The following is an 11,324-nucleotide window of genomic DNA, read 5'->3' on the forward strand; positions in this document are numbered from 1 at the left end:
GCCAGCACACAATTGTTATCCATGTCACCCTATCTAGATTAGCATTAATCAAATCTTGGCATCCTCGTATTTAAAGATAATTAAAGGTTGGCATAATTAATCAATGTTAATTTCAATTTCAAGAAAAGAAATGAAGTAATATTTGCATCAAAGCACTTGTTACCATACTCCAAAAATAGTAAGGGGGTCCTTAGGAAAAAAATTATGCCTCACCTTGACTTGTCCCACTTAAGAGACACAAATACCCATGGCAACTTAACCCATGGTAACAAAAACATTGTAACTTATTCATAGGCACTTACCCCATGGCAACTTAAGAACCATAACTATCCATGGCAAATTGTCTCGCTTAAGAAACATCCATGGGAAACATAAATATCTTTGGAAGTTCATCCCACTAAAGAAATAGCATCCCACTAAACAAATCAAAATACTTTCATTTTGCAGAAAACTCAAAGTGGAGAGAGGACATGTGAGTTCCAGGGCCATAAATTAAAAACTTACAATCCTTATCTGAATCTTGTCTCTAGACATTAACTAGGATTCATGGAATAAAATGTTTATGAGATATATGTCAAAGATGGTTATGACATACATGTCCATTTTACAAAACGGCTGAGACATATATGTCCAACATCCTTTTAAAAGTAATGCAATGAAATAAATTTCCTAATAATAAAATACATGTGGTAGAAGTGATCACCGTTTATATAAATAATGCAATCATGAAATAAAGGTTATAAGGCTCAAACTGTTACTTATGAAAAAGTGTTTGAAACCTTATCATAGTGGATCATTCTAGAACCTATTGAAAGACTTAACAATCACAAATCATCCGAATTATTCCTTCTTGATACATCACTTACTTAAGAGGGCCTTCATTCTCTTTTAATCCTGCAATACTTTCGATTGCATAGCCCTGCAATATCATTTAAAGTAATTCGGAGCTAAAGGGATACAAAAAACTAGGTACGTGTCAGCCCTGATGAAACCATCACCAAACATCCATCCATTTTGGTTTTTCTTGTTCATGTCTCTCTTTCTATTTGGAAGTAATCGTGTGAGACAAAGACCTTTGCAACCCTTGCACCAATTGCCAACAATTGCATCTCTCCGAATGATGTCTGGTGATATGGAAACTTCCACACAAAGTCACAAGGAAAGGATTCACTTGGAAATCTTCTCTCAAGTTCGACGCTTACTTGCTAATCTGTAAGTATAGTAACGCCATTCCCTGATCTTAGCAAGTAACTCAAGAACGATCCCAGCATCCACCAAAATCCCCGTAGAAAGGTTTTTAGCTCAAGCTACGTCGAAGCTTTTAGCGTGAAGAGAACCTATACACTTACTCATCTCCTCCCGCCGAGCCAAGCTTCTGATACCTTCAAATTGGAATTCTAAATTTATGAAGGCTATTTTCACCACCCATTAGTGCTAAAAAGTTAGCCCTCCATAGTATTGGCCCCCTTATCCTAGTGAATGTCTGGGTCGCTTGCTGCCTTACGTAGTGTGCTCTCAGATTTGCCTCGAATGTTGGAGTGCCTCGAGCAGTGAGTTCTATCCCTTCTCATCTTTCCATGTGCATTTTCCAAGGCAACATAGTTTGAGAGGGGGGGCAAACTTTGGATACCCTTTCAAAATTTTTCCTCCCCCTAATAAGACCTCCACTATGATCGTGGGGAATCTTCTGCGAAGGCCCTGTCATTACTTCTCTACATTTGTCACTACTAGACAACAATTCAGCATTTGCACAATGCCAATGAAGAGGTTGAGCTGCAAAGGAGCAATTGTATCCAACATCCGGAACACCTTAAGCCATGTCAAGCAGCCACGAACACGTGATGAAGTTTTCTTGAAAAGGTCTACCATGATGATGATGCTAAATTCAGATGCACCGGACCACCAAGAATTCAACATTACAAAAGCTTCAAAGCTTCTGGGTGTCCATAAGCGAAATTTCTACTTTGCAAAATCTCACTTGCTTGTCGAAGAACAAGGAATGTTGTTGCTATCGTTGTGCCGAAGACAAGAACGACAAGGTAGTAGCATTACAGAGGAGGTTCAAGATATCGTGGTTGCATTTTGGACTCAAGAAACACAAGTGTCCCCCGATAAGAAAGACGTCTGTCTCGCAAGAGGATAGGAAAAAAAAACTACATTAAGCACGCTGTCCATCTTCTCGAGGAACCTCAGGTGTGGTACAAATTTCACAGCTTTGTAGCTTTTAAGGGCTTATTGGGTAGAATGTCTAGTACACACAGTATGGCTTGGTACATTCAGTGTACATATCCCGAGAATAATATGGTGATAGATATGACATTGTATATTTTTATCTCATGTTCAAATGGGGTATTTATTTTAAATAAATTCCCATCATACTTTTCCATTTTGGAATACCTTGACATAGACAGTTTTTTCATAGACATAGAGATCATTGCTGTGAGGCTCCTATGCACTCAGTTGACACATCTTCATTGACTGATTTAGAACTGCTTTGAAAGTGTCTTGTTGCTTTGGGACTGCATTTGGACATCTTTTGTTTCTTGACTGCTTTGAAATGGTTTTTGAACTGCACTTGAACTGCTTTGAGAAACTGCTATGAGGTGCTTTTGAGCTGCGTTTGGACTGCTTTGGAATACTTTGGGACTACTTTGAGGTGCTTTTGAACTGCAATGTTGCATTGACATTAATTTTTGAACTGCTTTATTGCTTTGGGATTGCTTTTGAAATTCTTTAAAATGCTTTGCAACTGGTTTGAAATGTTGTTGAACTGCTTTGAACTCATTTTGAACTACTTTTGGTCTGCTTTTGGACTGCTTTGAGCTGCTTTGAACTGTTGTTGGTTTGCATTGCATTGAACTGCTTTTGTACTGCTTTGTACTGTGCTTTGGGACTGCTTTTGGACTGCTTTTGACTACTTTGAACGAAGCTCTTTGAGGTGCTTTGAAGTGCTTTCAACTGTTATGGAGCTGCTTAGAAGTCCTGTGAACTACTTGTGGACTAGTTTTGGACTGCTTGGAAGTACTTTAGGACTGCTTGTGGACTACTTTGAACTGCTTTTGGGCTGCTTAAAAGTCCTGTGAACTGCTTGTGGACTAGTTTTGGACTGCTTGGAAGTACTCTAGGACTGCTTATGGACTGCTTTGAACTGCTTTTGGACAACTTTCAACTGCTATGAACCGCTTAGAAGTGCTGTGTAACTACTGGTGGACTCGTTTTGGACTGCTTGGAACTACTTTAGGACTGCTTATGGACTGCTTTGAAGTGCTTATGGACTGAAGTGCTTTAGGTTCAAGCTGCTTTGAGCTGCTTCTTGATTTCTTTTGGACTGCTTTAGGACTGCTATTGAGCTGCTTTTTGGACTTATGGACTGCTTTAAAGTGCTTTTGCTTCAAGCTGCTTTGAGCTGCTTCTTAATTTCTTCTGCACTGCTTTAGGACTACTTCTGAGTTGCTTTTTATTGTTTTTTCATTGCTTCACTTCTGCATCTGAGAGCCCCGTGCTTTTGTACACTGGCATAGGTTGAGCTTTTCCAACAATTCAAGATCAAAATTCAGCAACACGGACAGGTACACATGTTGCTGCATTTATCACATACAGATGTCTTTTTTGAAGGATGCAGTCAACCAGCTAAGGACCCCAAATTTTGGTCTCATGTTGTAGCTGTGGCTGTAAGATGTGTGGAAACAGCGAAGGTGAGTCTAGCTGCAGAGCTTTGCAACATGCCCACACGAGTGTCGGTACTCTTTCGGATTCTTTGTCGTGCCCCAAACCTGCTGGAGCCACATTCCACCATCATCGGTGCCTTTTGGCTGAGTGCAAGCAATGTGGTGCACACAAAATGTCATGCTGCCCAAGAGAGATGAACTTCGATTCAAAAAAGGTCATGGTGAAGATCTTCGAGAATGTGGAATCAGTTACCAATGTGCAGGGAGAAAAGAAGCAAAGGAAAGACCTTATACACAAGGAGATGCATTGTTGTGACCTTATACATTTACTGACGACTCACCTCATAAAATTCATAAAGCATAATTACATTTATAGGTGGCAGGCTGAACAGTTCAAAGAGTGCGTGCTGCAGTTTCCTAAAGATGTGGTAGTGTCAGTGGTGGACTTTGCAGATGTGGTAGTGTCAGTGGTGGTGAACTACTCTTTCAAGGAGCAAAACGAGATTCAATCAATGGATTGGTACTCCAGCCAGGTTACCATTTTTGTGCACATAACATATGTTCATTGTGGAACTGAAGTGAAGAAGACATTTCACTTTGTTATTTCAGATGACAAGGTGCACAACACCCTCTTTGTCCAGCCTTGTTTCTTGTTACATCACAAGTGATTGACAGATCAAGGGTTGGAGCTTACCAGACATTGGGTATGGTTAGACGAAGCAGCCTCCCAATTCAAAGGTAGGAGACCTTTTTATTTCATTTCTAGATTTGAACAATTGGTAGGTTTGCAACTTCTTTGGATCTGGGCATGGCAAGGGGGAGCACGATGGAGCTGGGGCTGTTGTCAAGAGAGCATTGACACATGAACAACTAAAACAAAATGGAGTCACCTTAATGTGTGCCACAGATGTCGTAGATTTCTTGAGGACCAACTTGTCTCATGGCGCTCAAGCCACCTATGCATCTAAGGAACGGAATGTGGCACGAGTGTTTTGGGAGGTTAAGGAAGGGGATGTTGATAGATCTATACGGTGGGAATGCAAACCTATCCCAAAGACACAATTGATGCATTGTGTAAGAGCTGGACAAAGGGATGTTCATAGATCTATACGATGGGAATGCAAACCTATCCCGAAGACACAATCGATGCATTGTGTAAGAGGAGCTGCACAAGGGGCTAACAAGGCAATAGCAACGAGAATGTACTCATGGTATTGCAATGCTTGTCTCCAAGAGTCTTAGAGAAACTGCATTAATAAAAACCATGTATCAAACTAGGACTACCACATCATTGTTCCTCATGATGAGGAAGATTTGAGTAGTGATGAGGAGCTCATAGATGGGCCTATGTATGTAGGGCATCATGATGCACTTAGCAATGCTCTGTGCATAGGGGACAACTTCGCAGCGAATGCAGAGGTAGACAATGATGAGGGTGCAGACTTTTACATGTTGAAGTGTACTAAAGCCAAAGAGAGGATCCCTAAAAATATGAAGGATGGTTGGGGCAACGTAATCTTGACAGACTCCTATGCTGTGAAGGGTTTCTTTTATGGCCATGAAGGTGACCGTTGTTATAAGCTTCTGGATGATCAACCCGAGGTCTTATTATACTCCCATCTTGTAAGGTCAGTCAAGTTTCCAGTGGAACCCATTGAGGGAGAGAGCAACTTGTACTTGCTTTCCCTTGGAAGTCTATGAGGCTGTGTACAATAGTATGCCTTATGATCTTTAAACCGTGTTTTGATAAATTTATTTCCCTACATTGCTTTCATTTTCCAGGATTGTTTCTCTGTTTTGCCATATATTGGCCAAGGGTGCTCCTTAGTTTATGAATTTGCAAGGTACCTTAACATATGGTTTTAGGGGAGCCGTGCGTAAAATGTGGTTGTTGGAATTCCAAGTATGAAATCATGAGTGACATACATGCTTTGGAACACAATGAGAGAGTTAACTCTGCCACTGCTACCATGGAGGAGACAGAAGAAAATATAAAGTCACATAACAACAGAATAATTACATAACAGTCAAATATTTACAGAAGAGTAAAATAATTATAGAATAATTACATAATATTCAAATAATTGCAGAACAGTCACATACCACTATAAATAGATAACAGCCACATAATAGAATAATCACATTGCAGTCCCAAGAGTGTAGACTCTATTTTCAAGATAAGGTACAAGTACAAACTATAAATTGGAGATGAATCATGAATCATGAATGATCACTGATAATACATTGTTGTTTGCCAACTGGCATACATGATACAAGGTCTCAATAAATACACTTCATACATGATACCATTACATAATGTGTTAAAAAACATTGCCCTTGTTGCAAGCCACTACCCCTGTCGGGGTCTCACATACTATTTGTGGCTCCCTTCAGCTCTCATCCCCACTATTGGGGCTGGTAGCCATCCTGGATGAACAATTGTCATGCTGTCTGGATCCCCCCAAGCCCCAAAATGGTCTCCGGAAGCAAACAACAGCCACTGCCATAACCACGGCCCCACTCGTCTAGTCAAATACTTGTATGCATGGATTGATCCTGGCTTTGGAATAATGCAAAATGTCCCTACTTGGTTTCCAACACACTTATAATAGCTATCATCAAGAAGTATGGTGTTGGAGATGTCGTAGAAGGGGTATTTCTCCCAAAAATACCATAAGTGCTTGAAGAAAATCGGCTTTCCACCAAAAAAGGTGAAACTTGCCGTGTCACAAAAAGTATGGCCCATCCATCCTGATATAATATCCTCCAGACCAGGAAAGCATAAACTAAACCGCCATCGCAGATTGCGAATGTTCTGAGAACTCCATATGTACATGTCGAACCAACAAGTAGCTCAGCATCCTCTAGAACAAGAAATGTGATATCTCCATCGAGACCTACTTCAAAATCTCGAACTTGCCACATATATACATGCCATGGAGGCCATAATAACTCATGTACACGGTTGTGTCGATGAACCAGTAGACCATTCATATCTATCACGAGGGCACGGTGCTCGATATGCTTGCTTGTTGGGATGAAGTGAGGTGCAAGCGGCCCTGAGTGAAGTGAGGTGTAGGGAAGCAGTATGACTCTGTCATTGCTAGGGTGAACAACTCCTAGCTTGGCAGCATATCTCCTAAGCAGCCTTCTACCCCAACCTGGATATGGCCCACATGCTAGCCCACCTATCTTCGGTTGTTGTTATACCGGTAATTCTTACTCTATTTTTTTAGCTTCTACAAGAGCAGATACAACTTTTTGGCATCGTAGGCTTGGACACACGAGTGAGAAGGGGATACAGATTCTTCACTAAAGAAAGCTGTATCTAGGTAGTAGGTTGATTTGGATTTTTATGAGAACTGTGTTTATGAAAAACAAAAGAGAGTAAGATTTCTGAGAGTTGGGAAACAAAAGAAGAGAGAAAAGTTAAAGCTTGTGCATATAGATGTATGGGGTCCTGCTAATGTATCATCTCTTGGTGGTTCTCACTATATTATGTTCTTTTATTGACGATGCAACTAGAGAAACTTGGGTTTATTGCATTCAAAGGAAATATGATGTCTTTGAAACTTTAAAGAAATGGAAAGCTTTGGCTAAGAATGAGGTAGGAAAGAAGTTAAAGGCTCTTAGATCAGATAATGGACGTGAATACTGCAGTAAAGAATTTGATAGTTACTGTTCATACAATGGAATTCGTAGAGAGAAGACAACTCCAAGAACATCATAGAGAGAAGACAACTCCAAGAACATCACAAGAAAATCCTGTGTCAAAGATGATGAATAGAACAATCTTAGAGCATGCAAGGAGCATGAGACTACATGCAAGATTGTCCTTATAGCTTTGGGATGAAGTAGTGAATACAACTGTTTACTTGATAAATAGGTTGCCTTTAAGTTCCGTGGATGATGGGATTCCAGAAGAGGCATGGACAGGTAAAAAGGTTAACTATTCATTTCTGAAGGTTTTTGGTTATGAAGCGTTTGTCCATGTTGATAAGGAATAGAGAACAAAGCTTGAGGCAAAATCCAAGAAGTGCATCTTCATTGGATATGGAGGTAGTGAGTTTGGTTATCATCTATGGGATTATGAAAGTAACAAAATCATTAGGAGCAGAGATGTTGTATTCAATGAGATTGTTATGTGTAAAGATCACTTGCAGAAAAGGAAGAAAGAAAATGCAGACACAAAATACACAACTTTTGATGAAATCATAGGAGATGAAATTCCAAAGGTTGCAGAAAATGGGAATGTGTAACAGCAGCAGAGCAACAAGAACCTCCAGGTGCACGTAGAAAGACACAAGGGTAAGTAGACCACCTGAGCAATTTTCTCCTTCTTTCAATTATGTTTTGTTGACTGATTCTGGTGAACCAGAAACGTATGAAGAAGCAATGTAGGCAGATTCCAAAAAGGAGTGGGTGCAAGGCATGAAAGAGGAAATTGACTCTTTGTATACAAAACAAGACTTGGGATTTGGTTCACTTGCCTAAGGGAAAAGTATACTGCATTGCATAATAAATGGTTCACTTGTTGTAAAGGGGTTTGCATAAGAGAAATGTATAGACTTTGATGAAATATTCTCTCATGTTGTTAAAATGACTTCAATCAGAACTATTTTGAGCCTTGTGGCTGTAGAAGACTTGCATCTTGAACAATTAGATGTGAAGATAACTTTTCTTCATGGGGATTTAGAGGAAGAGATTTATATGCTGTAACCCCAGTCTCTCTCTCTCCTCTGCCTCTGTTATACAAATTTGACAAGCCTGTTGCCACTTTTAATGTGCCATCATCTTACTTCGACGAGCCAACTCACTTTCTGGTCTATTAATACACCCATTTAGTACTAGTCTTTGCCATAGCTACCCATGTAAACATTAGTACTCACGCTTCATCTTTGCTAGCCAACTTACTCCTAATCCAAGCCATCTCATAGTTGTGACCAAGGTTGTGATCAATCTTTGTGATGCTTGTATGTGTGCGCTCAAAGCTCTTCAACTTGTGCAACCTCTACAATCAGACGGCACATCAACACCCTCCTTCATTCTCACTTGCCTTTTCCCAACACAGCCCGCCTTGCCTCACTCTTTGAAATCCTATCAAAAACAGAGGATCAACACACGGCGCATCTTAGAACCCAACATGTAAATCATCCCTAGAATTCAGCGACATGAGGTACAATCAGAGGATATTGGACCAAACAATCCGGCCAAGGATTTTGCCTTGAGCATTCCGACCTCCGCAACGCTTTACACACTGCGCTGAAGCATTTAAAACCACTGCCCAATCCCACTTGCCACACCTTTGTCTCCTCTTTTGATCCGTTGCATCGCCTATAGATACGATAATTCATACCAAACTGAGGTGGAAGACGTGTTGCCAAACCTGTGTAGCGTCATTATCGATGGTTCCGTGTCCTCTTTAGACAAGCTTAAGTTCTTCTCCAGCTCCTTGATGATAGCTTTTACTCCGGCATGTATGCAATAGTGCTGGAAGGCAAGCTTGAAGTCACGCACGTAAGGCTGTACCTGTGCGTGCAAGATCTTCCAAGCTACTAAGTTGAGCACGTACCTAAGCATTTCTGAGACCAGTAACATATAAGATTTACGGCATATGATGTTCTTTGTCAATACGGCACCTGCAACCTTCATCAAATCTTTGGATAGGGCCACCCCAATAATGCCGACCTCGTCTTCACCGAATGATATAGCCAAAAGATCTTCGTTGATCTCTCATTTTGCCTCTACTTCTAGGATGTGGTCGATACAGTAATTTTGTTCTCCTCTTGCGGCTAAGAAGCTTTCTATGGCAGACCCAAATTGCGCTAGCTCTTTCAACAGACGATCACTTCTTTAACATTGAGAAGCGGTGGAACTATGAAGTCAAACACGATGAGATTCTCACTTGTGGTCGTCTAGGAAAGAATTGCAATCGTTTGTCCACAATCTGTTGATGTTGATCGCTGGACATCACCCAAGTTTCAATCCGATCGAGAAAAGCTCATTCAGAGCATCTCCTTCCCATAGTCACCGACTCACCATTGAACAACGCTAACTTCCTTCGCTCCCAATTGTTGCAAAACTTTCTGTCAAGATCTCAATTAGTGAAAATATTAATTAACGCACTTGATTAATTATATTGGACAAGCATTTGGCTTACGGGATATAAGGTTCATGCATAATAAAATACGAGGGAAAGTAAGCCTAAAAGGTCAAGCAAGCATAGCATTGAACACAAAAGTCAATAAATAAATATATTTCTATATACATCCATATATAAATGAAAATATATATAAGGTGAAAGAGAGAGAGAGAGAGAGAGAGAGAGAGAGAGAGAGAGAAAGTCAAAGAGAAGAAAAAGAACTAAGGAAGTTCAGCGAAGTAGAGCGAGGCACCAAGTCATCAATGGGATCGAAATGAATGGCCAACATAAGGAAAGACAAAAGCCAACTGCTAAGAAGGGGTTAAGAAAGGAGACGGGTCCAATGCGGCACGTAAGTGTAAGAGGTGGGCTACTAAGAGGAAGCATCAACCGAGAGCAAGAACTTGAAGAGTAGGAAGGGAAGTTCTAGTACCCAATGAGCCATAAAGGGAAGAAGCGAACAAACAACGGCCTAGTTGGCAACTTGAGCTAGGCAGAGAACCAAAGGGTACTGAAAATCTCTACGTAGCCGAAACTAAGAGAAGCCATGAAGGGCAAAAGAGTCACAAAACCAAGTGACTAGGGGAGGGATAACTGCAAGAGAACATAATAGGGTAAAGGGTGACATGCCAAAGAGGAAGCGAGAAGACTAGTGACCACATAGTCACCTTAGAGCCACCAAGCCAATTAGTACACCATGCAGTGAAGGAAAAAGACAACGTTGGAGGATGGAGAACATGCATTAAGTCATTAAGGGCTGCTACACCAAAGGTGATAGATGGCTAAGAGCTATGAAGGCTCAAGATGGAGGCAACGTCGAAAAAATCAATGTGGCAAAAGAGCCAGTGCCATGGGCATACTAAAAGGGAAAAGTCAACAGAGACACCAGCTAAAAGGGAGGGGCTTAACAAAAACACCAATCATATAAGTGCCAACTGAGCCACTTTGAGTCTCCGGAGACTACAAACAAGTAAAGTGAGAGGTAGAGGCGTGAAGGAAGGCATATAGCCACGGAAGGGATGGGGGTATGCAAAAGGAACCTGGGAAAGAAGAGAAGCCATCAAGCTAGCTCAAATGTAGTTGAATGGCAACACATTTTACGAAGGCGATGAAGAAAATGGTTAAAGTGATCCTTTAAATAAAACTCGACGAGTTCATAACGAACGCACCACAAGTAGTTGAACCAGGAGATCCGCGACTGCAATCATGGTGGGAAATAGTTCAAGGGGGACACAGGGGGGGGGGGGGGGAGGTTTATAAGTCATGCATAAGAGGGGGGAGGGGGTCAGATGGGGTTAGGCTATGAGTGAGTTACATGTAACTAAAGGAGGGGTTTCGTAAGTATGTGTGTGTTTGTGTGTTGAGGGAAGGGTTATCAGAGGTTGTGAGTGTGTGTGTGTGTGTGCGCGTACGTGCGTGCGTGCGTGTGTGTGTTGTTTGTGTGTGTGTGCATGTGTCATGTGCATGTGCATGCACATGTATGTGTGCGTGTGCAATGCGTGCGTGCATGTGTG

The 11,324-nt window shown here is 41.2% G+C and overlaps 1 protein-coding gene across 1 annotated transcript; it reads left to right on the forward strand.

Moving 5' to 3' along the window:
• Positions 1-2,906: 2,906 nt before the first annotated feature.
• On the forward strand, positions 2,907-5,403 carry LOC147894802 (uncharacterized). The gene is made up of 3 exons (XM_087385249.1): positions 2,907-2,938; positions 3,522-3,569; positions 3,664-5,403. The coding sequence occupies exon 3, from the start codon at positions 3,677-3,679 to the stop codon at positions 4,334-4,336; it is 660 nt and encodes a 219-aa protein (XP_087241375.1). The 5' UTR covers positions 2,907-2,938; positions 3,522-3,569; positions 3,664-3,676; the 3' UTR covers positions 4,337-5,403.
• Positions 5,404-11,324: the final 5,921 nt, after the last annotated feature.

The sequence above is a fragment of the Dipteris shenzhenensis genome, chromosome 14 (genome assembly GCF_047967505.1).
Source record: "Dipteris shenzhenensis isolate YYH24624 ecotype China chromosome 14, Dip_SZ_1.0, whole genome shotgun sequence".
Lineage (NCBI taxonomy): Eukaryota > Viridiplantae > Streptophyta > Polypodiopsida > Gleicheniales > Dipteridaceae > Dipteris > Dipteris shenzhenensis.

Excerpts from the sequence above, each read along its gene's own strand:
- LOC147894802 (XM_087385249.1), top strand. The coding sequence starts at position 3,677 with ATGTGTGGAAACAGCGAAGGTGAGTCTAGCTGCAGAGCTTTGCAACAT.